The sequence below is a fragment of the Meleagris gallopavo genome, chromosome 15, assembly GCF_000146605.3.
Source record: "Meleagris gallopavo isolate NT-WF06-2002-E0010 breed Aviagen turkey brand Nicholas breeding stock chromosome 15, Turkey_5.1, whole genome shotgun sequence".
Classification (NCBI taxonomy): Eukaryota; Metazoa; Chordata; class Aves; order Galliformes; family Phasianidae; genus Meleagris; species Meleagris gallopavo.
In genome coordinates, this window is record NC_015025.2 from 12,370,862 (window position 1) to 12,396,817 (window position 25,956).

The window sequence follows — 25,956 nt, forward strand, 5'->3', positions numbered from 1 at the left end:
CAGGGCCTGGAGGTCTGCCCTTCACTAAGACCCCCCTCCCCCTCCAACAGCACTCCCTCCAGAGCACCATTTATCAAACTGGTCCTCCAAGGCACACGTGGTATTTCACTGCCATTGTCACTGCCAGTAGAGCTTGTGTGCTGTTAGCATTTCTGCTCCTTCCAAACCCACCAGTGAGCAAAATGACACGACATTAAAACCTTCAGGTCTGCAACAAATGCACATCATTGATGGCAGAAGCAACACTCCCTGCAGTGGCAAGTGAGGTGGCAGCCAGGCAGCAGCTCAGATCAAAACAGATCTGATGCTGGCCTTGCCTGAAAACTGTAGATCAGATCAGGAACTTCATGGTATAAAGTCAAACTTAATTTCTTGATAATACCCAAGGAGGATGTTTCAGCATCATGTGTACAGCTGGTTTTATTCAGTTTGTTTAAAAAAAAAAAAAAAAAAGACTTTTTTAAAGAAGTATTACCATGTATTTCAGCAAGATTTCTCATGTAATGAGATGTAAAAGTTCAGGCAATATCCTGTTCAGACACGTTTTGATTTGATAATACAAAATGGTGCTGACAGTGAGGGATTGCACAGAATAAATCACTGAGTTCTGTTTTACACCAAAGCCTGGATGTGTCCTATAAGTTCACAGCTGTTCTAACTTTTGCTTTCCCTCATCTAGACAGCAATATGTCCGTGAGATTTATTTCTTGATCTATATGGACTCGTAATCTTTGTTGGGATTATTGCCATAGAAACAAGATGTAACATAGCACATGTTGGAAGTAACAAATGGGATTTGGCAGTCTTTGCCATTTACTACACAAAGTCTGAGATGTGTACAAAAAGCAGCAATTGCTTATTCTCAAAGCCTTATTTACTGGCACATCTGCATGTTTATTAGAACTAAACACTTCGACTTCCGTTCTAGCTGGAACGACATTTAGATATTCTGATCTTTAAACTAAAATCCCTGAGATCTATTTTGCCTTTCAGTTGAGGCAGGAATTGGTTGGTTTTGACATTTTTGGTTCCTGTTTGCACAGTTGCAAAGCCCGGAGGCAGCCCGTGCTCCCAGCCTGCAGAAGATGCTCCTTGGGAGGATGAAGTCATGAGTTTTGCCCATACAGCCAACTTCCCGCAGCTCTGTGAAGCTCCCAGTGTCTCCCAGAGTTTCTCACCCTGGCTTGCAGCCCCTTCTCCTCAAGGCTCAAGCAAATTGTCAGGCTTCAGAGTTTGTGTGTGTTAAAGACCCTTGTTCTGGATGATGCATTTGCTGACCTGGGAGTGCGTGTGCCCTGTCCTTTCCCCAGTCCCTGTCCCATACCCAGCCTCTAGTTGAGAGCAGAGCTATTTCTTAGGGGGCATTTTGGAGACAACTGGAGATGCTTTCAAACCCTCGGTGTAAGATCTGTCCTCCTTCCTCACCCTCTCAAAAAAAAACAAAAAAACAAAACCAACCAAAAACAAAACTCAGCTTTGCTCAACAGAGGAAACACCTAAAGCTGATTGTAAGCCACAGAACTGAGATACAGCCTAGAATACAAACTGAGGAACTGAAATATAGCAAGCTTGAAGCGGGCTGCATGCTCAGAGCTTGCCCAGCCTCCTTTCCAAAGGTACTGAGGACTCTGCAGCTCTTGTGAAGTCGATGACTGCTCAGGATCTTTCTGAAGCATATATTTAGTACCTAAGTATAGATCTAGGACTGACTAAATTCAGACTCCAAAAACAGTGTAGGTGTCTGCTTTTCCCCTTTCCTCATTTCTCTTTCCTTTGTCCTTTAATCTCTTGATGAGATCGTACATTCTCTGCTCCCTCCAACTCTTTCCATTTTTCCATCCTCCTCCATTTGACATCTGCTGCTGCCCCTCGCCCACTCTGATGGCTCTCCTGGGGTAGCACCCCTTTTCTCTCCCTCTCTCACCCTAAATCCTCCCTGCCTCATTCTCAGAAGGGCGGAGGATAGAAGCAGCAGCTCAGCTCTGCTCTCCTTGAGAACCATCCAAGTCCCAGGTGCTCAATCTCTCTTGTGTGGGGCTGGCTGGGGCTGGTGGCAGAAAGAGGAGTTGGCATAGAGCTCCTGACTGGGGTGGGAGCCCAGAGCAGCCACCATCATCTTCTGTACCAAAGATATAAACCAAAATGGCCCATTTTCCTCTGTATTTCCCACCACAGGTGTAATCCACTAATGACAACTCTAAAAGAAGATGTAATGAAGAGATAACGTTAATTTTGCAAACAGGAAACTCTCATTAGTGGCTTCTGATTTTCCAAACAACAGAATACAGCTGTGGCTATGAATCTGATGGATCTTTGCCTGACGTGAGCTTCTCTGTGTTGCAGGAAGGTATGCCCCAAACGCTGAGTTCTACCAGTATGTTTACCCCATGTAGCTTCAGCCCTCATCTACATACTTCTAAAGAAGATGAACAAGGAGGGCTTATCTTCCAGGATGGAAACCTTACCTCAGCATCTCTGGATGCTCTAATCCAGCATCTCATACCTACCACTGATTACTACCCTGAGGTAAGCAATTCACAGTATAATAAACAGTTTAATTTTGATGAATTGAGATAGTGCTTTATGCAAAAGTGCAGATGTGTTTGATTTTGAATTAAGAGGAGTAATTTAAAAGCTGGGTAAATTAATGCACTGCTTTGAATGCTGTTTCACCATTCTGGGTTTGTTTCCTTGAAAAAGTAGATCCTAAAGTTGATGCTACCTTTAAATAAGAGAACAGAGTGGAGAAAAAAATCCATGGTGACGATGAAATAGCGATTTGTCAAGAGAACTTCAAAAGTGCATCCCAGGGAGGGTTAGATGAAGGCTGAAGCAAAAAAAAAATCAAGTCTGAATGAGCATTCAGTTGAATTTCAGTAGCTGTTCAAGTTGTCCAGGTGTCACTGCAGATACAAAGCATTTCCTCAGTGACAACAGAAACGCTGCTTCTGATGGCTTCATAACGTACATGGGGTTATGCTCATGCTCACAATGATTTTGCAGTCACTGGACGACAGGATGCAGATCCTAATCCTCACTCCGTCAGTGAGTACTCAGTGTTTCTTCACCACTAATGTGAGGATCTATAGTGGAAGCAGGTTTATGGTCCTGAAAGCCATTGACTTCACCGGATTCTGCACGTACTCAGTGGAATTCAGAACAGAGTTTTACTGGAAGACTTTCAAGTGTTAATATGTCTCCATGGAAAGGCTTGTATCTCAAAGCACCAGAGTAGCATTGACTTCTAGGCAGTTTAGAGGTCTACTAAAGTTATCAATGCAGAGCAGACAGCATGTTTTAAATTACCCACAGCTCAATTTCTGATCAGCTAAAAATAAGTAATAAAGAAGCATGTTAATTACAAGAGAACAGAAAGGCAATAAAATAGGTAATGGGCAGATTAGGCTGTGAGATTTTCATTAAGCAGTGTGTGATATGAAATATTACACCCGCTGCTCAGGAGCGTGGCTGGGTCTGGGGGAAAGAAGATAAACCAGGCACCAGGAGGGGATGGGAAGCAGATTTCTGAAGATTCATGCATGTATTTTAATTTCACTGCAGGAATACTTTAAATAGTCCAAGGATTTATCCAACAGGCCTGCTCCCCTCAGCTTTCAGATGGAAGGCTGCAAGTGGCATAGTTAGGCTGGTAGAAATGTTGAGTAGCAGCAGAATAAATACAGCGTTCCCTTATGGAGGCAGGGTGAGACTCCTGGGCAGAGACGAGAAGTGATTAACCCCAGGGTTTCTGAGCTCACAACCCAGTACAGCAAAGGGATGCCTGAGTCTACACATTGACTATTCACTGCTCTCTGTGCATTCCTGGTGGTGCTGCCTCCAGTACCTGGGCCATCTTTATTATGGAGGTAGGAGATGCTGCTGCTTCCTGCACTCGTTGTAACCAGTTCCATTTTAAGGGCCAGGAATCCTTCTGCCTTTTGGACACTCAGCTCTGTCCTATCTGTTCCAGTGGAAATACAACCACAGAGTGTATGGTTTATAGTAGGTCTTCTTGTTTCTCTCCCACAGAAAGCCTATATATTTACATTCCTGCTGAGTTCCAGACTCTTCATTGAACCCCACGAGCTTTTGTCCCGAGTTTGTCACAAGTGCATTGAGCAGCAGCGGCTGGACGACCCTGTGCTGGACAAGGTTAGTTCATCATTTTCAACAGGCAGAGTCTGGTGATCCAGTGTGTGGTTTTGCCGCCTTCTGAATCGAGTGAAACTTTCTTATAATGACGGTTGTTGCTGAGATCTTGACATTGAGGCATCTTAGTATCCATGTCCAAGAGCAGCGCTCCAGGCACCAGTCACTTCAGATTTTCTTCTGATTTCCCTTTCCCCCATTTCAGTCTTCCCAGGTGACTTTCCTTCTTAACTTCTTTAAGGCTTTGATGAAGCCTGTGGCTTGCAAGGAGGTAGGACGTAAACCTCACACGCTGTCAGTTGCAGATGTCAGAACACTGCTCTCTCCCCCATTTTACTTAATGCATCTGCCCTTTCTCTTTCTTACTTCTGGTACAGAACGTAGCAGTTCCCCTTGGCCTTACCTGTCACTGTGAACACCACATAACAGCATGCAGCTTCCCACTAATCCCTCACTGCCAGCACTGACAGATTGTCTGCACAGCCGTGCTGCAGAGCGGCGCTGTCTGGCACACCAGGAACGAGCTGAAGCAGTAGCGAGGCTATGACGAGCTAACAGAATGAGCAAATCCAAGCTGTTAGTGTGTCACAGTCCTCCTGTTTTGCCCAAGTGACTGTGCAGACTGGTACTGTGTACGATAACAGACGTGTATCCTCTGGCAGTCCTGCAGGCACTGCGGTGCACATGGATGCCACTGGATCCCATTCAGCGGCAGATTCCACCCAAGCTCTCCTCAGTGCATTGATGAAGACCTCTCCAGTACAATACCTGGAACAGGAGCTGCATCTTGAGTGCAGTGGAAGGGAGAAGAATGTGCACTGGTTGCAATTTTCCCAAAAAGAACCTCGAATTCTGGGATGATTTTCAGGATCAGCCTTCCCAGCACTGAAACACAATGACATCAAAATGCCTCTTTACCAATATCTGAACGTGTGCTTGTTTCACCCAGGGAACTGTTGGCATGAGTAACAGGATCTCTGCCTTCACTACATGGTACAACCAGCCAGACAACATGGAAGTCTAGCATGTAGGCTGCACATACAGTGTGAGTTAGACCTATCTGTGTGAGGTGCAGCATCCAAGACAGTTTTTTTTGAGGTGTGATTGATTCTGTTCTCTGATGACACTCTGGGATGCAAGTTTAGGAGAATGAAAATGTGAGTATTCCAAAGTTTCGCTGCTCATTTCAAGAAATTAGAAGTAGTATGAAGAACTCCCAGTCTGCCTGAAGTGAATCTACATTTTGGAATCCCTGCAGTAATGTGCGGGTGGTGGGACACAGCTGATTTTATATCACTGGGAGTGGACCTGACCTCGAAACTTAGCACACTAGTGACCTCCCATCCCCTGAGCCATGTCCTGTGACTTGCACAACGTCCTCTCCTTCAGTTCAGAATAGCAGTTTGTACAGCTGGAGCAAATGTCTCCCCAGACCTTCGCAGTTTCCAATAAAGCTTTCCCTTTAGCAGCCACCTGCTGGTCTTTGAGAGTGAGCTTAATGCTAGCTGACAGCAGTTATTTTTAGAGATGTGGTTCATTGAAACCTGTTGTTGGTGGAAAGCTGAAATACGCATTTCAACCACCTTGGTTGAAAAGCAGAGACTCAAGAGTATAATTTTCACTGATTATAGGGTATACTTTAGCTACAGTACGTAGGATGCAGAAGAAGGCTGTTTGTTTTGGTCTGTGTTTTCTGTAAATAAAAGTGCAGTTTCTTGTTTAATGCAGTTTCCTTTTCCCTTCTTCTTGGATAACAGAGGATGAAAGCTTTGGAAGCAGCTGCACTGGCTGTATGTTGAGATAATACTAAGGCACCAGTTGTGCTGTGCCCCGCATTTCCCTCCTTGCCCTGTATCATCCTGACTGTTCTTGCTGCTGCATCCTCAGATAAAACACACCAAAAGCAAAGTGGGCACCAACTGTGTGTTATGTGAATGAGTGTCCTTGTCTTATCGTGACCTTAAGCTCGTGTTGAGAAGAGCAGTGTTATCACCAGTTCAGGTAAAGCTGCTGAAGTGCTGGTGTGTCCATCTGTTCTTCCTCATGTTTTGTCTGCCACTGAGGTGTTTTTTTTTCATCCAGACAGAAAAGAAGCAAGACTCGCCATTTTGTTGGTCAAGAAATAAACTACAGTCAGGTTTTTGATTGTTTTTTTCTTTTAACAAGTGGATGAAAGCACAGGAGGGTTGTGATCAAAAAGGAAGAACACATGGTTCAAATCATCAGAAGAGCCTGTTGTTTTTAAAAAAGGTACAAAGGTTGCACCAACAAAATGTCCAGCCAAGCACAAACAGACCAATTGCATGTGCAGAATACTTCAATCTGCATGTAAAACAGATAATTTTGTATGCATCTACGTGCTGGTATTTTTGCATGCCAAAATGTGTCATTTGTGCACTACACTATTTGTTTGCATGTGTGCAGATTTTGTAGGTGCAACTGTAAGTACCTTCTTTGAAAATCTGGCCCCACATTCAGAAAAATGCTGAACTTCAATGAGTAAACACGTTTCAATCCCTGTGCTTTATTCTGGTTTCATTTCAGGCACGGATCAGAAAATTTGGACCCAAAATCTTACAGTTGCTGACAGAGTGGACAGAAACATTCCCGTATGACTTTCAGGAAGAGCGGATGATCGGCCATCTGAAAGACATGATTCACAGGATAGCCCCGTGTGATGAGGTGAGGATGTCTGACGTGGGGCACTGTGTGAAAGCGTTAAGTTCAGTTTCCCACTTGGTTCTTCCTTTTCCTCCTGATGTTTTCCACTTTCTCTGGAAAATCAGTTTTGTTCTCCCCTAATGGTTAAAACCTGTAGTAGCTGTGCTGAAAACCACGTCTCTCTTGTGGTAGTGACATGGGGACACATCACAGTGATCAGTAGAACTCATCTTCTGCACCTTTGTTTCTAAAAGAAAACTATTCCCATCTCAATGGTAGAAGATCTGAGACATAGCATGCACCGAAAGTGTGGCTAGAATTCAAACAGCAACAGTGGTGTGCTCTCCCAAGTTACAGTCTACAAGAAGAATGAAGTATCATGACTTGAGAGCAACCACCTTGCACAAGCAATGACTTAGGGAGCACTTCAGGGTGTTTGATATAGTGTGTGAGGAGAGGAAGAAGTAGGCAGTCATCAAGTGATGTTGTGGGGCTAAAAAATATTATTATTGGCTTGAAGGAACCTGACAAAGGCTTTGTATCTCTAAGAAAATGAGTGGTTGTAAAAGTGGAATCACCACGGGGTGTTTTTTTCCATTTTGTTACCTTTTGTGTCTTCGGTTTGGTAACTTTTGAAACAATCTTTGCATTTTGTCATCGTTTTCATTAGTGAATCAGGCGGGTTTGGTTTACACATTCCTGCCCTTTGTGAGAGAGTTCACAGACGCTGTGCTTGAGCTGGTTGATGCTGTAAAGCTGGCACCCAGACAGAAGGCAGGTAGACACAGAATGGCAGACTAGTGCCACTGGGATCCCCATCAAAGTCCATGTGATCTATGGGCCAAGACAGCTTCTGTTGAATCCAGTCTGTTTTGCTGATATTGTCAGATAGCAAGGCAGCATTCTTACCTTTAAAAAAAAAAATGCATATTTATGGACATGTAACTTCTCTGGGAGCATGGAAGTGGCAGAAGACAGCAGTGTGTGGCCCTCTGGGCAGAAACTCAGTTTAGATGGTAGGTCTTGTTATTTAAATGAATGAGCTGTGTGTGTGGCAGAGCAGGACATGTGGAACAGAACATCTGGGAGACCTGCTTGTAAACTCAGGTGGGTGAAACCCATAGATTAATTCAGAAACATTAAAAGTACCACAAAGTCTGTGAAAATAACAAGGATAAGAGCAAATAGCATATAGAGCTCTAATTACTTCTGGGTTAACCATGGGAACTCAGTTCCATGGGCTACCCCAAGGCCTGGCTTAAAGACACAGATGTATGCAATTCAGTATGACAAAAAGCACAGCACCCGTAGAGTCAAAAAAAGGAATTAGCAGAGTTGCAGTGTAATGAAAAGGAAGTTGAACCCTCCTACCCACGTGAAACATGAGAGCAATGGAAACAGCTGCTTTTGGGCTGGGCTGGCAGCTCTGGGTGGCTGTAGGCTGGCATGGCTCTGCTGACCAGTCTGCAGGGATGGAGGATGGGAAGGGGAAGTTGTGTGGTGCTTCACTGGAGGTGGAGGAAACAAAAAAGGCTGCCAGAAGAGGCCATGGTGACCTCAGCTTCATTGATTAGAGCAGTTGAAACTCTCCCTGGCAATGAACTTGCTTCAGCCAGCCACCACAAAAAAGGGCATCAGCATCTGAAGTGAGAGGAACCTGTATAGACCTGCTGAAAAGAGGGAAGCAGCCCATAGGGCAGTCAGCAGGGGCTTTATGGGAACATAGAAAACCATTTTAAAGGCAACTGCTTCATGTTAAGTTGCTGCCCTGGAAAAGAGCCATGGGTAAGATCAGCCTTCTGTGTACAAAGCAGGCTTTTATTTGCCTGACTTGGACCAACGCTGCACACCTTTGCTCTGGAAGATGCGTAGCTACACGCTGATGTTCATGGGTGCTTTGGTGGACCTCTGTCTGGACTAGCTTCAAATCATTGCTTTACAAATACTACTAGGAGCCATAATTGCAAGTGATTATGCCTGAGCAAAATCAATAATTAATTTAAGGAACAGCTCATATCCTGCAAATATAAATTTCTTTTCTTTTTTTTAAGGAGCAGCACGAAAGAGTGGTCATGCCCATTAGATGTTTGGAAAAAAGTTGTTCCCATTGTGGATCATAGAAATTAAAGATTGAAAGATTTGTGAGGTCATCTAGTCCATGTAGGTTAATGCAGGATTTTCCCCTGCAGTGTATGCTTCTGTCCTTTGTAGAGTCCACTTTCCAAAGGCTCTGTGATGTGCTTATAAAGGTGTCCATGCTGAGAAGCATTTCTTGGTAAGTGCTGTGATTTGCATTTAGAGTTAGAAATTTTAATTAAAATTTGAGCTCCTAAGCCACCTGCTGATGCCTGCCATCTTCAGAGAAACTTTCCCAGTTAAAAATGAAACATTTGCTTTTAATATTAAACAGAAGTATGCTTCTTTTGACTGTTAATGTGGCAACGCGGTGAAATAGATGATAAGAGTCCAGCATGCAGCTCCTGTACAATAGGGGGTCACTTTGTGGCAAGGTAATTATCAGCACACTGAAGGTAATGAACAATATTGTTTTCAATTAGTGAACATAATTTAAAGAAAGCAGGAAATGCTTTTAAAAGGGCAAATGCAGGATTAATTTTTTCTCCCCCAACATACAGTAGGGTTTCTAGGTGAGTCTCCTCAAGAACTCTGTTCTATGAATTATTTTTATTGTGTCTATTATCAGTCTCTCATTTCATTCTGTTATCTGTTTGGGTTACTCAGACCTTTGGTTACTGTTGTCTGTATCTGTATCTATCTTTTTGTGCCATATTCCCTATGAAACTAGATGAAAGTAGATCTTTTGATGACTGTTTATTGAAAGATTCACTAAACATCAGTGCCTTTCAAACTCTTCTGCTTTTCGGCTTCTCACCCAAACAATGAAGAATTCAGTGGGCAAAGATTCCTTATCCAGTCTCATTTCTGAAAGAGAACTGGGCTTTCTGCTGAAAGTTCTTTAGCCAAATGCTTTATATGCCACAGAAAACTTCTACTTGAGTAAAAGTAATTTCCATGTTTACAAAATATGTTCACAGAATGCTGAAATATTTCCTTATTTGAGTTTCCACTAAAGATAGCATTCTAATCATAGAACTTGATTAGCTGTACTGAGTTTTGCAAACACACCTGGATGTAAACTGGAGAAATACTTAGATGGTACTCAGTAGTTTGGGTTCAGGATGGCCTTTGTAAATCCTAAGTCTGATCATCTGCTTGAGTGAGGAATTGCATGAAGACCACCAGTCTGTTCTCCTTGGAGCTAGTACATATCAGGAACTGAAAGAACAGTTTTTATTTTCTAAAAAACTGCTTCAGTGATTTGTTTATGCATCTTCCTCACTTGATTTTTCACTCATGCTCCATGATTTTGAGACCTGTGTGGATGTTCTCCAAGACAAGTCCCTTCCACCTCCTGGGTCATTGCTTCATTTACGTCTCTGTTTTGCAAGATAGCCTGACTATATACTGTTTCTCTGCTCCGTGCTCCAGCCTGGCTCGAGAGTTCAGTTCGTTGGGTGAACTGAAAGGTACTTCAGTGATGTGAAAACTTCTGTTGGAAGAGCTGTACAAATATGGCAAAACATTGCATCAGATGCTGAAGCGCTTGTAATTTTTCGAGGGTTCCCAGCCTCAGACTTGCAATGGAAACAGGATTCATGGAAGCATGTTATTCTTCATTACTTCCAGAATGCTATGTATACAAGAATACTGACCATAGCAGCTAAAACTGAAGATTGCCTACCACCTAGAAAAGTCTGGAGAAGACACAAGCTGTTTCTAAACCATTCCCAAGTGTGCACTGGGCTGTGACTCAGGTGTGTGTTGGCCTTCATGAGATGTCAAACTCCAGCCAGGTCCCTAATGCGATGATAAGAACTGCATAGAGAGTACCAGGGTGTACATCTGCTGTACAGTACAGATGTAACAGAAGAGGGCTCCATGCTGGCTCTGGTTTCACGCTGGCCTATTACAAACAGATGTTACTGACAACGTGATGTTACTGCTCAGAAATGAACGTGATTAAATCTGCTCAGATAGAGAGTGAGGAGTTATCCCACTTGTGAGCAGCCAGAGTATCTTTGTGCTGGGATTGGAGCTGATAGTAGGCCAGCCTGGAAGCTGTTTTCCCAAGCAACTGCTCTGTGAAATTGAGCTGCCATACCCACGCCTGATGCTTCTTTGGCTGGGAGAGCCCACAAGGCCTCGCTATCGAGGAACACCTCAGTATGGTGTGAAGTTTTAGCCCAAGGACTTCTCCAATTAATCCTTGTTTTCAGAGCCCATCCACCAGTACTCTCAGTTTTATAGTGCCTGCATCTGTCAGTCATGAGGAGTTGAAAGCATTTTTATCTACCCATCCTCCATGGCCAGCAGCTCTGCTCTTTTCCTGCGAAGAGCTGCTCCGTCTCTGAGAGGAACCTGCACAACTTAGTAATGATCATCCTGCTGAGCGTATGGCTGTGCCTGGAATATCTTAAGAGCGTCTTTCACTGGCAGTTAACATTTTGGATATTAAATACTCAAAGCTACTCCAACTGGGTAAAAAGGAACAGTGTGCTTCAGCTGCCCTCAGCAAAGAAGGACGGAGAGAAAAGCTTCAAAAACACTTCTTATTCTCAATAAATAAGAGTTGACTAGCAACTGTTAACAGGTAGAGCTCTCAGGCAACGTGTTGCTGACATAAAGGATGTGTACCAAATGCTGCTCTGCTCCAGAAAGCTGCAGTAACTTATGTTGTAGCATTCCATCTCCTCTACTCCCTGCAGCATGGGTGTTGGCAGCAATAAGCGAATATTAGTGCCAGCCCAGCCCACCAGTCCTGCTTGCCTCTTCTCTAGACTGCAGTCTGTTTCTGTGGTCTGGAGCACAGAACTGTAATTAAGCCAACTGATTGTTCTGAAATAGGCATGTTGAAATAAAATGATAACCTGTTGCTGGCTTAGGAATACTTTGCAGAAGGTAAAATGCAGCATAAAAACATACCTTCATCAAGTTCTTTGGGTGGTTTACGTTTCTTTCTCTCCCTGTCTCTCCAGGCCTACTGGAAGAAGATGAATCAGCTTTTGCAGACCCTGAATCAGAAGCTCGCCACCCTCAGCCACGGGCAAGAGGGGATTGTTAAGATCAATGCTGCTGTCTCTGATAAGCTGGTTGCCTTTAAAAGTAAACCTCCATCAATTCAGAGAGAAATTCTGAGCGTCTGCAGTGACCCTTACACTCTGGCTCAGCAGCTGACACATGTGGAGCTGGTACGTGGGCATGGTTTCCAACTTTCACAGTCAGAGATATTATTTTAAGCCATCAGCTGCTAAGTATTCCAGACACAACCAAAAAGCGTCTGCGCTGCTGCAGCACATCAAGTGCTGTATCAGCACTGCAGTATGAGGCAGGGTGTGAAAGGTTAAGAGATGCATGGGAAGTGAGAAATTACCAGAGTGTTCCTGTGCGTTTTGGGGCATGTCACTTTACCTTTTGAGCTTGCTTTGTCATTAAATATGAGTCTTTGTTCCAGGAAGGTGAATAAGGCTTCTGTAAGGTACTTGCTTTGAGCTATAAAACCTGAAGGTGCCATTGAAATGACTGATCATTAGCCCGTTTGTTAATCGGGAAGAAAATGTAACTCAAATCCATTCCCACAGATACGTAAAGCATCTGAGCTGCCTTCAGCATTTTTCTTTCTTCCCCTTGTTACTTTGAGCATGGACATACAAGGGTGTGCAAATATCAGAAAAGCTCCCCACTCCCAAACAAAGTCCCGCTGTTTCCTTCCTTGGACCGCAGTCCACTCTCCAGCAGACTCTGGATGGTAAATGCACCAATTGCAGTACCAAGATCTTTGCCAGAGTGTTGTGTTGCACACCTTTCTGCCAGGTTCAGGTCCTCCATGGATGGGTGCAGAACACAAAACGTTACTGCTGCCATCTGCAGATCTTTTGATATTGTAACGACTTTCTACTGCCTGTCCTCCTGTGGACAGTGTTCATTCTAGAGAGGAAGGCTGGAAAAATTAACCGTGAAATGGATTGTGGTTTGGAGAGAATATTGTGGAGTTAAATGTAGGGATTCTGAAAGTAGCTCATATTGTATTTGTGAAGAAGCGGGATAGCTCAGAAACCCCCTAATCTGGATCATCATCTCACCTTGGTTAGTTTTCAGAACATGCAGCTTTGGCTCTCTTAGCTGTATGTAGTTTAAGCCAGAAAGTACAAGTCCTTCTGCCTGGAGTTTTTTTCTTGCTTTTCCTTTCCTCTACAATACAAGTGTTCTCCAAGGATTCCCTATATTCAGATTATACTTTTAAAACGGATACACCCAAAGATTTTCATAGCACTTTAATCATTGCTCCCTACCTTCTCTTTCACTAACTGCATCTGGTACACCAAATACATTGCACTGAAACTGTCAGATACTTATTTGTTAGCAAGAAGTATTTCTTTATTTAATAACAGTTATTTCTGTTTAAAAGCTATGTACAGGTACCAGTGGCATGGTGAGAAGACAAGAGGAATACCTCAAGAACATCCATAACATTTTCATTTACACAAAACTACCGCTGATTTTAATGCTACTTGAGTGCCCTATGACTAGGCTCTACAAATTCCAAAGTGTTTCTACAGAAATACTTTGTGTGACTTATAACCTACTGAAAATATTTTTCTAATAAGAGTATTAAAGGGCACGTCAGATAAGAAGGGATACATTTCTTGTGTCATTGAAAATACCGCCTTTGAGATCTTGTAACCTGGGGATCATTGTAATGACTTAGCTTTCATACCAAAGCATTTTGGAGACTGTGCAGTAATGGTTTCCTTGGGCATCAAGGAAACCAGCCCCAGTCTGCTGACTCCTGGGCTGTTGTGCTGTTGTGGGCTGGGCTGCCCATCTCTAGCTCAATCACTGCTGCTAGATTCTTCCTTTTATAGACAATGTAAATGATCTTCTGTCTTATTTCCATAGAAATGTGCTAATGGGCAGAAGTAGAAGTCAAAGGGAGTTAAGGAGCATATTTGAAAACATAGCTCTGAGGGCATAGTTCGTTAAGACATAGGCTATGAATAGGCTCAGTGGCAGGTATTATAATTAATTGTGACTGCTGTAAAACACCAAATCTTACTTCACATATTTTTCTCGGTACCTTTTAGGTTAATCAATACGATAGATACCAAATCTCAGAGAAATAGCTGAGTTCCCACTGGTGGTGGTGAAGCTCTGTTAGCAGTCAGCATACACTGCTGTAACACCCAAACACACCTGCCCTGATAGTACATTTCAGAAGCACTGACAGCTGCTTGGCTCCTTCAAGGCTGTCATTGCCAGTACTGAATAAACCTTCCACAAAACAATGTCCACTTGTGTCAGCAAGGTGGGCCCTCTGGGGAACCAAAGGGAGCTCCCATAGAGGCAGGATCATGAGTGACAGCGTATTTTTTAGTCCACAGTGCCTACTGTGGTCTTTTAGCCCTGATGCAGAGGAATAAAACCACTCTCCTTCCCGACCAGTGGCTGCTGGTCTGACTGAAATTGCCACATTTGTTCAGGATCTGGAGGAGGTGGACTGTCCTTTGCTAAGAGAGATCTGGGTGCTTTATTCACTCGTGTTTTGGGTAATGCCTGGGATGCTCTCCAGTGTGAGCAATGACTGTAATTTAAGCACACGCATCTCTGCATCTCTCGTGCCTTCCCCAGTGGCGCGATGCCAGCCCCCCAGGGCATCACCTGAGCTTGGCTGGTAGGGAGGCAGGGTCAGAACACTGCGCAGCTGCCAACGAATTGCTATGGTTACCAGAGCTCAGTATTTCTGCCATTTGAACAACTGGGAAACACAGCCACTGAGAAATGCTGGGCAGCAGTAGGTCTGTGGCAGCTCCAGGCATACAACTGAGGTCTTGCAGCTCCCAGATGAGGCCTTGAGCATCAGCACCTTTCTGTCTGAGCACTGAAGAGAGTTCTTGCTGTGACTTCTCAGTAATAAGACGTACACTTTCTATTTTCTACTGAAATAATTCTAACTGTTCTTATCAGTGTTAACATCTCATACTAGTTGGCTGTCTACAAGTTCAACAATCTACAAGTTCAACAACACCATTCAAAACTTAAAGATAATGGCAATGTTTTACGAAGAGAAACAGCAGACATTGTGGAGTGCTTTCTCATTTCTTCCTGTCTTTGTGTCCCTCTAATAGGAGAGGTTAAGTCACATTGGACCTGAGGAGTTTGTGCAGGCATTTGTACACAAGGATCCTCTGGATGGCACCAAGGTATGTTCTGTCCACATACGAAATATTTCCTACAATAACTGATGTAATCCATAAGAGCAAGCCTGGGACATCACCAGGGCAAGGCAGCTAGCAGGGCTGCATTCTCACAGCAAGGATGGACGTGTTGGTAGAGCTCTAGCTGGCGGGTCATTGCCATTCCTTCATGGTGAGAATGTGTCCCAGCCAGAGACTGGCCTACACAATGAAGTTCTGGCCTTTGGCTCTTCGTCTTTACCTGTTTTGGCCAGGGCACGTAGCTTGTAGCTGCATAGAACCTGGAAATGTCTGTTCCTAATGTTAAAGGCATAAGGACTCTGGACATGATGTAATGGCCACAGTGTGTGCCCAGACACCGCAGTACTGAGTCAGTGCGTCATGAATCAACATTCTCTTCTCTCTACATACAATAGCTTTTAACCCGGAGCACTGCAGGGAATGAAATGCCTGATCAGGGTTTCCTCCAGAGTTCTTGGAAGCCAGTTGGAGTCTTTTCATGAGTTCCAGTGGGGTTTGAAGCAGCATTTCGATGAGTGCTTCAGTAAGGAAAGAGAATTCCAGCTGGAGAGCAAGAGTCTGGTATTTCATATGCTGACAAGAAAAGAAAGAGGATGGAAAATTCTTCCCCAGAACCACAAAAGGACTCCCACTGAGATCATATATCAATGGCAAAATTGCATCATTAGATAGATAGGGGAAGACTTCTTGCTAACATGTTTTCCAAAGAGCACCAAAATAACTTGTAATGGTGAAGGGAGGGAGGTGCAGACAGACAAATGTGCAGTCTTGAGCTTTCTCCTTCTTGTATTGGAGTTAAAGAGATTCTGCAATTCGTTTCAGGGAGAGAGGAATGGGCAGAGGTGGTGTCTCAGGTGTTATGAACAGTAATCACATCCTTTAGGAAAGAACCCCTGTGTGACAAAGATGTGTCAGAAACGTGAAATATCAGGGCAGCCAGAGCTGAGATTTCAGTAACCTGCTGTGAGCATGAGGGACGAGATTGAAAATGAAGTGTCTCAGGAAGTCATCATCTCTGTTATGAAGTAAAATGAAAGAGATCAAATGGAGGTTCTGCGTCTGAGTAAATTTTGGATGAATAGGAGGGAGGCAGCAGTGAATGAAGTCAAACTACGTAAAGCCATGCAGGGAAAAGGATGCTAGAGGGAAATGTTCAGTAATAAGCTGAAGCAGGCAATGGCTGTAGCTTTGTGCAGAATTTGTCTGGAATTTCAAATGTATTGGCAGAACAGAATAATACCAAGATATGAAGAGAAACATGAAGAAACATCTGCTATGGTGGATAGGAGGGATTTGAGTGGGAGGTGGAGAGCAAATATCAAAGCAAGGATGCATCACTGCATTGACTTCTAAGTTCAAAGCATGTCTTCCTTCAAATAGGCTCTACTGAGTACAGAAAAAGTGCCTTAATGTTTGCACACAAGATACGACACTAAAGAATTAGTGGGCTTCGGGTCAGCAAGCTGGTGAAAGCAGGGGTAGTCTGATACTTGTCAGCACTCTCTTCCTGTGTTGAGAAGAAGTCCCAGCGATGACTTGGAAGATCCTCTGTGCCTTGGTGTGTTATAGCTGAGAGACTGTGTGGGACCTGGCAGAGCATTGTGCACAGCAGCACACACCTCATGTGGAGTGACAGGTACCTACCTGGCCCATGGTAAGCACCACGTTAACCACTGGGTTTGGGCTCTGGTTTACATTGCCTCCAGGTGGAGATCATTTTAAATATCATTCTTGCATGAAGGCTTCAAAAAGTTTCACTTATGAATGTTTATCAAGCACTTTGAGAGCTGCTGATGGAAGATGCTAGGGAGGTGCTAAATGTTGTTGCCATTTATAAAGCTTAACCTTTAAAAGGCAATCTGTTTCAAAGTTAAACGTGCACGTTTTAACCAAGTTTTGTGGCATTAGCTGTGGTTCTTATGCCATGGCATGGAACAGCAGTGCTGAGATGGAAATAGCATGTTCAGAACAAACCAAGGTTTTGTGTACTTCTGCGGTAGCAGGGGGCAAAAAATACCACAGAGTGCAAGAAAAATAACTGCTATGGGTAGAGTAGGGCTGTGTTGGGATTTCTTTTAGTTTGACATTCACATGTTGCTTGCCAGTGTTTACTTTTGAGATGCTTTGGTATATTTATTTATTGTATAGATAGTCTTTCCATAAAATGGCTAGGAACATCAGGCTTCAGATTGGTGGCCTAATACCATCGTACTGTGATTTTTTTTTCTAAATGTGCCTGCATACAGAATCGCAGGGATATGTTTCCTTTGAATTACCTTAATTAGAAGAATCTTAATGTAAGGTAACTTGCTGTAACATGAAGACCCAGGTTTTAGGCACCGAACTGACATAATATGGGTAATTTCATTGAGGTCCGTGGATCTGTGTTTATGCATTGTGGTTTTTTTCTTAGCGGTGTATTTCTGGCAGCTCTGGGAGATGATCATCAGAACAGTACAAAAATTTGGTATTCTCTGATACCCTCTAGTGGATGCTACTGAATGTTCACATAAATCATGTGAACTGTGGGGGAGCAGGGTGTCCTAGATGGAGGGTCTCAGAATTTAAGGCTGGAGAAAAGAGTCGAGTTCTTGTAATTCCCACCAGTGTCTTCAGGCTGTGTGAACTACCCTGTCACTGCTGAAGTCAGAGTGTCTGGATATCAAGTGACTGAAGGAGTTCAGCCAAATATCTGCTCCCACCACCTGTATCAGCTGAGGGAATTTATGTGAAGTTTCATGTAAGAAGTAAAAAATGTGTTTCTTTGCAGTGATTCTTACTGGTGAAGTCTCCCTTGTGTGTAAGCAGCCTGTTCCAGTGCAGCCAGCAAGACAGATCTGGGGCACTCAACAGCCTATTATCCCGAATACTCAGGAGAGTAAAGGGAAATATTTTTTTTTTCCCCATAGAGAAGCAGCTAGAACTATTTTTTCTTTTTGCTTTTTTCTTGTGCTAAGGCACAGTCTTTCTGTATGTGAGAGAGATGTGGCCAAACGATTACCTTCGTGTAATGGATATTTTGCAATCAGGCAGCTGGCTGAACTGCAGTTACACGTCTTTGTGTATTTTTTTTCTCCCCAGCCTTGTTTCAGTGACCAGAAGACCAGTAACCTTGAGGCCTATGTGAAATGGTTCAATAGGCTCTGCTACCTCGTGGCAACAGAAATTTGCATGGTAAGTGGGAAGCATGCAGCTCGTTTTACATATACTTGCAGTACCAGTTTGAGGTGGTACACTAATAAGCAAACCTGGGGATTTATTTCTTATGACCTAGCTGACAGTAAGTTTTAGTAATGCTGCATTCACAGGAGCAAGCTGATAAATGACAAACATATTACAAAACAGAGCTGGCAACACGCAGGGGTACACTGCTCTGTTGATGTAGTAGGAGCACAGTGTGGAATAATGAACCCTGCAGGGAGAAAAAGAGGAAGAAGTGCCTTGAATTATCCTGTGAGATTTCTGCTGGAAAAGATTCTAGTGGAGCAATATTTGTTATCTGTCATCCTGAAGTTCTGCTGTGCATGTAAATTCCTGTTGCATAGCTCTTTGTCCTGCTGCCCATTCCTGGAGCTGTGTTTGTTGTGTTTTTAAACTTAGTAGACTTGGGTTTACTTCAGTTGGCCCCATCAAAATGAAGTGAATGTTTTCTCCTTTGAAGGGAGGAGTAGTAATGGGATATCCTACATAGCTTGTGATTGGAAAGCATTGCCATCTGAAGATCTTCTTTGGGAAGGTGGGGTGATTCCAGTCCAGTTAAAATGTGGATTTAGAACACAAGCTGTCACTCGGCCTGCTCTGCCCTCCAGTTACTTGTATGCTCATTACAAATGTTTGTTTTAATTTACAGCCTGCAAAAAAGAAACAGCGAGCACAAGTCATTGAATTCTTCATTGATGTCGCCCGAGAGTGCTTTAACATAGGGAATTTTAATTCACTGATGGCAATCATTTGTGAGTACAGCTCCTAACCAGATGTCTCCACTGGCTGTAGCAAAAGGAAAAGGGGAAGTCTGAGTCTCATCCATGGCTTTTTTTTCTTTTTTTCTTTCTTCTTTTTCCCTCATAGCTGGAATGAACATGAGTCCGGTTTCCCGGTTAAAGAAGACTTGGTCAAAAGTAAAAACAGCCAAATTTTTCATTCTTGAAGTAAGTACATAAATAAAGACATGCTGCTTGAATTATTTATTTATTTATTTATTTTTGTATGTTTGTGAATTTCCACATTGTTATCCAGGTATGAGATGTTTGTAGACACATTTCACAGGCAGAGGTTTGGATCCTGGCCGAAGTTGCTAAAGGACAGTGAAGAAAGTGTGAAGCTGCTGGTGTGTAGAGGGGTAGCAGAGCACTTGAACGTTACATGCAAAAAGATATTCAGAAACTAAAGGAAGTGACGAGTGGCTTGGGGAGGATGGACTAATATACCAGCAACAGTTCTCAAGCTGATGCCAGTGTTGTTTGCTTGTGGTTCATGTGCTTCTATGTGTATTTTTGAAGATGTAGGCTTGGATCTGTTCAAGCTTTGGTACAACTAAGGGCAAAGCTGTCTTCAGAGGACTCAGGCTGTTTTCTAACCAATGTGTTGTCTTTTGTATATCTAGCACCAGATGGACCCCACTGGTAACTTCTATAACTACAGAACGGCATTGCGGGGGGCTGCTCACAGGTCCCTCACTGCACACAGCAATAGGGAGAAGGTAGGTGTGACCACATCTCGTGTACCTCCAAATCAGTGATGTGCATCTCCACCGAGAATGTGACTGAAGCAACGTGCTGCTGTCCCCTTTTCCATGGGGCACTAGTGCAAGGCTTGTGCACTGCTAAATGCAACTGGAAAAGTAAATCTGCAGCTGAAGGGGGTTTGAAATGGATCACAGGGCTTTTGTGAAGTTGCTGTCAGGAAGCTAGGACAGGCAGAGCATGTAGAATGGATGACTTTGTGGCAAACAACTCTGTGCCTCTTGAAAGTTCACACTGTTTAGATTGATAAACCAGAGGAAAAGATATTCCAGAGTAAAATGACTTTTATTTTGGCATGGAGCATCAGCCTGGCAGGCCCAGGTGGAACTGTGCTTTGTTGCAACCATGCCAGGCAGCTTCTCCGTGCAGACAAGCCCTTATTGTACAGCCTGTGATTTGAGATACAGCGCAAAGGGCACAGCACTCAGAGGTGATGAGGTGGTTCTCCACTTACATTAGAGAAAGATGATTTACTGCAAGTCATGCAAAAGAGTGTGGTCTGAACCCATTGCAGCAAATTTGGGGTTAAAGTCTGTCCTGTTGTGTTTTCATTTCATTTGTTGCCATCCTGCTGAGCAAGAATTGAATCACCACTGTCTGTGGCAGATACATAGCGTTCTGATCAGATTCATGAGATGTTAGTGCAGCATCCTACTGTTTTGTGCCTGCATATTTCTTGTCCATTTTCTTATTTCTCCATTCTGTTCCCTTATTTTGTTTTGTGAAAAAGAGTTTGTTTTTAACGTTGCACGTGGTCATAAATGGGTGATCTCTACACAGCGTGGCTAAGGTAGATACTGCATGAACGAGCATAATACAGAATTAAATGTTCTCTCACTAGAGGAGCGAGAGCAAATGCTGATCTCACATCCCTGTAAATTTGATGTAAATCTGCTGAAGCTAATGGAATCTCACAGCAGTTACAGTGAAATGAGATCAGCAGCTGGTTGCAGGCTGACTCAGCTGCAAAGGGAGTGTGCTGAGTTGTTCTGAAGAGCACATCTCAAGAAGAAACGATGGCTTTGGATGTTCTTTAGCAGTGGAGAAACCCTTTTAACTCTCACACAATGCAGCAAGGACCTATCAGCCTGAGATCTTTCTGCAGTTTAATTCTTCTGCAGCCATCATATATATTGAAGTCAGCAGCTCTGTTGTTTAATTTCCTGTGGATGCTTGCAATCTCTGACATATCTCTAGCCCTAGCTGGTTAGGGGAGAGTGGAGAGATTATTAAATTGAAAGGAACCTATTTTACATAGGAAAAAAAACATATTCTGTTTACCTTATGAACATAACATTATGTTCAAGAGAATGCTGGAGCATTTGACTTGGTAGTTGGTCATGCTGGGCATCTTATGGAGACAGCAGATCTTGTAATTCATGCTGTAGGAATTAAGGAATTTTGTTGGCTATTGTAAGCCAGGTTATTCATTATTTATTTTATTGACTTTGAATAAAATTAAAGAAACATGACCATTTTTTTAATAGAAAATGTTTGTTTTGTGGCAAACTTGCAGCAAAGCAACAAAGAAAATCTTCTTCAAACTGACTTGTGCTTATAACAGTTTGAGATCCCAGTCCCCTCTGCCCCTCTTCCCAACAAATGGCCACCACAGAAGCACATGAGGAAGATGCAGGGCTCACACCCATCTCCTTGGGACACAAGGTGCTCTGTTGGGAGTGCAGAAAGAAACCTGCACAAGTGTAGGGTGAAAGAACAGGCAAAGAAGGAGGGAGGACATTTCATGCAGAATTCGGTATGCTTGTTAGGAACTGGTTTTATCTATGCAGTGAGCTGACCTCTGCCAAATCCAAAATTAAATCATTCCACTGGGACACCCTGCACAGCGTTAATGGCATTGCTCTGATTGGCTTTGAAACACTGGGAGGATGTACAGCGCAGTGCTGTGTGTCGTTGCCATGTGATACTTTGGAGGAAGAACATGTCTGAGCTCATTAGCTTTCTTCTTTCTGCAGGAGGCAATTGTCCTTCAGCGTGTGGGTGGGTTGGATGGTTTGGGGAGAATCAAAAGGGAGTGAAATTTGAGTTTCTGGCACTAACCCAGACTTTATGCCAGCAAAGAGTCAGGATTGAAGCCAACGCTGAAATGTAACTATATCCACTTTTGTTGCTTTTACTACAGAGACTTGGAAAACAAAGCATGCAGGGCAGTGTATTTTTATTAGGGAAATAAATACTGACCCAAAGACAGAAATCCCCTGGAAATGTGTGGAGAATTGGTATTCTAGGGAATGTCTTTGCTTCCTTTTGGATGCAGATGAGAACAAGCTCTGCCCACGCTCGGAGCTGGCTGGTGGCTTTGTAGCTGTATTAGCATGGCACATAGCCCACATTAATATACCTTCCTTCCCAGCAAGGCTCTTAGTTTATGTTCCAGTGACCCGGCCCTCAGGTAGTGCAGAGCAGGGCAGAACAAGCTTGTATCTGCCTACAAAAACATACACAGATCCTGGCAGTAATTTCTAGCTGGGGATCAGGGCCTGGCTCCAGCTCTCCGTGAATATATTTTGACTTTATGAGATCATTTTCCTTGTTCAGAGATAGCAGTGGTTCCTTGGTTCTCAGCTGTCTTTAAGTTGCTCGATTTGTGTATGCAACAGCTTTGCTTGTAAAGATCCAGCAGAGAAAGGAAGGGTTCTGTAGCTTTTTATTTCGTTCTTTGCTGTCTGATCTTGTCATCAAACAGTGATGCTGTGGATGTACAAAAAGTTAATAAACTGAGTTACCAGTATTTTCATAGTCATGGCAGTGTGCTCAGCGACCCTTGCTTTCAGTTCATGCTCCTTTCAGTGTTTGTTCTCCTGATGGCTGAGGGTGTCCCTTTATCCTGCTGCTCTTTTGCTTGCCTCTCACTCTACTGCTTTTTAAGTTCCCAAAACAGTGAAAAGTAAATACGTGTTTTTTCTCTTCTCTCCTGACTGAGTTCTTCTTTCATGCAGAGAAAATACTGAACTGGAAAGATAATCGTTATGCCATTTCTCTTCACAGATTGTGATCCCCTTCTTCAGCCTATTGATCAAAGACATTTATTTTTTGAATGAAGGATGTGCTAATCGCCTTCCAAATGGACATGTCAACTTTGAAGTAAGATCTGAAAAATGTTTTTATCTCATTCTGATAGTGCTATCTAAGATTGTTTGCCTGCAATTTCAGTGCAGCCCAACAAAGGCTGAATATGCCAAAAGGGACAATCTCAAGTGACTGCTTGAAGGTTAAACCAATCTCAGAATGTTTTCTGCAAGAAATAATGTATACGTTTTATATAAACATTGCAAACAGACCGTTCTGACTTGCTTTATGTGGGTTGGCTGCTGGAAATACAGTGTCAGCAATATGCATGATTATATTTATGGCTTGGAGGGGTGGATGACTTTCAGAAAACAAGGAAAAAGGTGCACATGCAGACAAATCAGTGTAAAATGTTTTATAATTCAATTTATCTGTTTTCTAATTAACTTTTTTAATAAAAAGACTTGGCAAAGTAAGACATAAATTGATCGTGGTCAGTAGACAAAAATTAGAATACAGAAGCAGAAGTAGACAGTGCAGTCTGCCATGCTGTTGATGTAAGGATTGGAATGTATAATCTGTTGCTCTAAGTTTTACACAGAAGAAGTTCTATCAGCTAAAGCAGAATACTCTCCCACAATCTGGGTGGCTACATATCCTGAGTGGTAGCAGTTCTGTGCTGGGGAGGATGGTTTTACATTCATGCAATCTGTTGCTCGTGGCTGTGTGTAGGCACTCACATTCTTACCTTGTGCTGTGCACTGCAGTTGCTGTGTTCTTGCATTCTGATGGGGATAGAGATTAAGTGCTTTCAAAAGAGCTGCCCCACGTCAATGAGAAAACAGTTCTTTTGCTCTCAGATTCTTTGTAAATCAGCTCTTCAGCATCTCTTTGGTCAGTTGCATTACATTTGTCCTTCTGCTGGGGCCATTATGAGATAGAGAGTAATGCGTAAGATAGAGCCTAGCATCCCCTCAAGTTATATCAGAACTTTTTTGCCATGTATTTACTGTTAGAAGGCCTAAAGAGTTGTAAGGAATTGGAATCACTCCACCTTAGGTAACGTGTCTAATTCTGGTCCCTCAAAGTTTATGCCCATTGCTTTGTTCATGGGTTTTCACTTAAATACAAATTGAGACTACTTGCAAGAAGGAATGGAGCACACCCCTTTCCTCCCTCTTTCCCCAGCAAACGAGCAGTGAAAATCCACCCATCCAAAAGATCCAAGACTCCTTTCTCCTAATGTCCTTGTGGTCAGGGACCCTACATCCTGATCTGCTGCTTGGATGTGGTTGTTTAAGTGAGACAGTGGAACTGTATCTGAATGGAATGGATTTATGTTTACAGAAATTCCTGGAACTGGCTAAGCAAGTAGGAGAATTTATAACATGGAAGCAAGTGGAATGTCCCTTTGAACAAGATGCTAACATAATCCACTACCTGCACACTGCTCCCATTTTTACTGAAGATGGTAAGACTGTACAATCTCTAATCACTGAAAAAATGTCACTTTATCACTACCAATTAACATCTTGACCCATCTCAGGTGATCTCTCTCACTGACCTGTCCCATTTTCATCCTAGCTTTCCTGTCATGCAGTTTGTTTATTATCCCCAGACTGTCAACATGCTTTTGCAGATAAAGCCTTCTACCTCATGAAGCTGCTGTCTGGTTACTTTTCTCTACTCCATAGGTTGTCCAAAAGGCACTGCTATCTAGGAAGTTATCGTAGTAGCCCTGTTTTTGAAATCAAGAAAAGAGGCCATAGAACAATGCTGTGGGTTGCTCTGATGTCAGCTGTCCCCTAGCCAAATTCATGCAGTGATTGATGGAGCCAGGACTCATCTCTTCTGCAAACCAACACTGTCATCTATTCAGTGAACACAGCTTCAGGCTATGGTCATTCAGCTGACCTCCTTCACTGCAGCAGAAAAATATTTACAGAAAAGATTTGTTAAGAAGAATATTTTTTAGTAACTAATTAAGCTGCAGCTATGAAAAAGCTGTTCTGAAATTGTTTTTCTGATTTAACCTCTAGTTCTATGTGTCTTCTCTTTTCTTCTTTCAATCTGCTGCCCAGCACAACAGGCTGTGCCATTTCATACTGTTTCACATTGGTTGCTTCTTGGTACGTTGTCATGCACAGAAACTGTCTACAGCTTTGTTCCCATAGGCCATACTGGTGTTGGGTTTATTTTTCCTTGATTCTTTAGACAGTTTTCTATACTGATCCAAGTTAATCACACCAGACAGTTTTTCAAAGACTACTACAGAACACTAAATGCTGCCTCAAAAATCCTACCTAAATACTAAGAGAAACAGCTGCCAAAATGGAATAATGAATGTGATTAAACTAATATGTATTGAAAGGAGACAGCATGGAGGCATTTGTTCTGTATTTAAGCTCTGAAGGGACATGAAGTGAAAGTCAAGTCATAAGTGGTGTTTAAAAGTGCAGATTTCAGGCTGGTGAACCATGAAAGGGTGACCTCAACCCACTAATTGTTTTCATATTTTCCTTCTCATATCCTCTGCCACATTCATACTGTTTTTGGTAGATGCCCTTTGTAGAAGCCAGAGCAGGCCTCCCCTGCTGCCCATGGGGATAGTGGTGAGCAGAATCACCCAGAGTAAAAGACAGGAGGATATATTGGACAGATGCTGCACTGGTGTGTGACGTACAGCTGTACATCTGTAGGTCCATCACAGCATGTAGGAACAGCGGCCCAACAGTTTAATATTAAAGTGGCCTTGAATTATAGCACAGACTTCAATACTGAGATGGTTCCAGTATTAAAGAATTAAGCATCGCCAAACAGTCAAATGAGGAAATACTTATGCAAGTTATAGCCCACTTAATTTTTATTTTATTTTAAACAGTGAGACATCAATGCACCACCAGCCTGTGTAAAGGAAGCTGTACAGACTAGGTGCATGTTGGTACCATAAAATTCACCCTCATGGCAAAGTTTTGCAGAAAAGGAGACCTGTTTATTTTCTTCTACTGTGTTCCATCTCTGGTTTCTGTAACTCATTCTTATCTTGAGGCTGTTTTGTATTCATTTAAGATACCATGTCC

The 25,956-nt window shown here is 43.0% G+C and overlaps 1 protein-coding gene across 2 annotated transcripts in view; it reads left to right on the forward strand.

Annotated features, from left to right (window-relative positions):
- RASGEF1C (RasGEF domain family member 1C) overlaps nucleotides 1-25,956 on the forward strand; it is a 70,896-nt gene that overhangs the window by 36,744 nt on the left and 8,196 nt on the right. For both annotated transcript variants that reach the window (XM_003210439.4, XM_010719105.3), the window contains 11 exons: nucleotides 2,344-2,526; nucleotides 4,030-4,152; nucleotides 6,694-6,831; nucleotides 11,868-12,080; nucleotides 15,015-15,089; nucleotides 18,186-18,278; nucleotides 18,955-19,057; nucleotides 19,173-19,252; nucleotides 19,708-19,803; nucleotides 22,856-22,951; nucleotides 24,224-24,347. In XM_003210439.4, coding sequence (XP_003210487.1) covers nucleotides 2,350-2,526; nucleotides 4,030-4,152; nucleotides 6,694-6,831; nucleotides 11,868-12,080; nucleotides 15,015-15,089; nucleotides 18,186-18,278; nucleotides 18,955-19,057; nucleotides 19,173-19,252; nucleotides 19,708-19,803; nucleotides 22,856-22,951; nucleotides 24,224-24,347 — 1,318 coding nt within the window. In that variant the 5' untranslated portion in view covers nucleotides 2,344-2,349. The remainder of the gene's footprint in view (nucleotides 1-2,343; nucleotides 2,527-4,029; nucleotides 4,153-6,693; nucleotides 6,832-11,867; nucleotides 12,081-15,014; nucleotides 15,090-18,185; nucleotides 18,279-18,954; nucleotides 19,058-19,172; nucleotides 19,253-19,707; nucleotides 19,804-22,855; nucleotides 22,952-24,223; nucleotides 24,348-25,956) is intronic.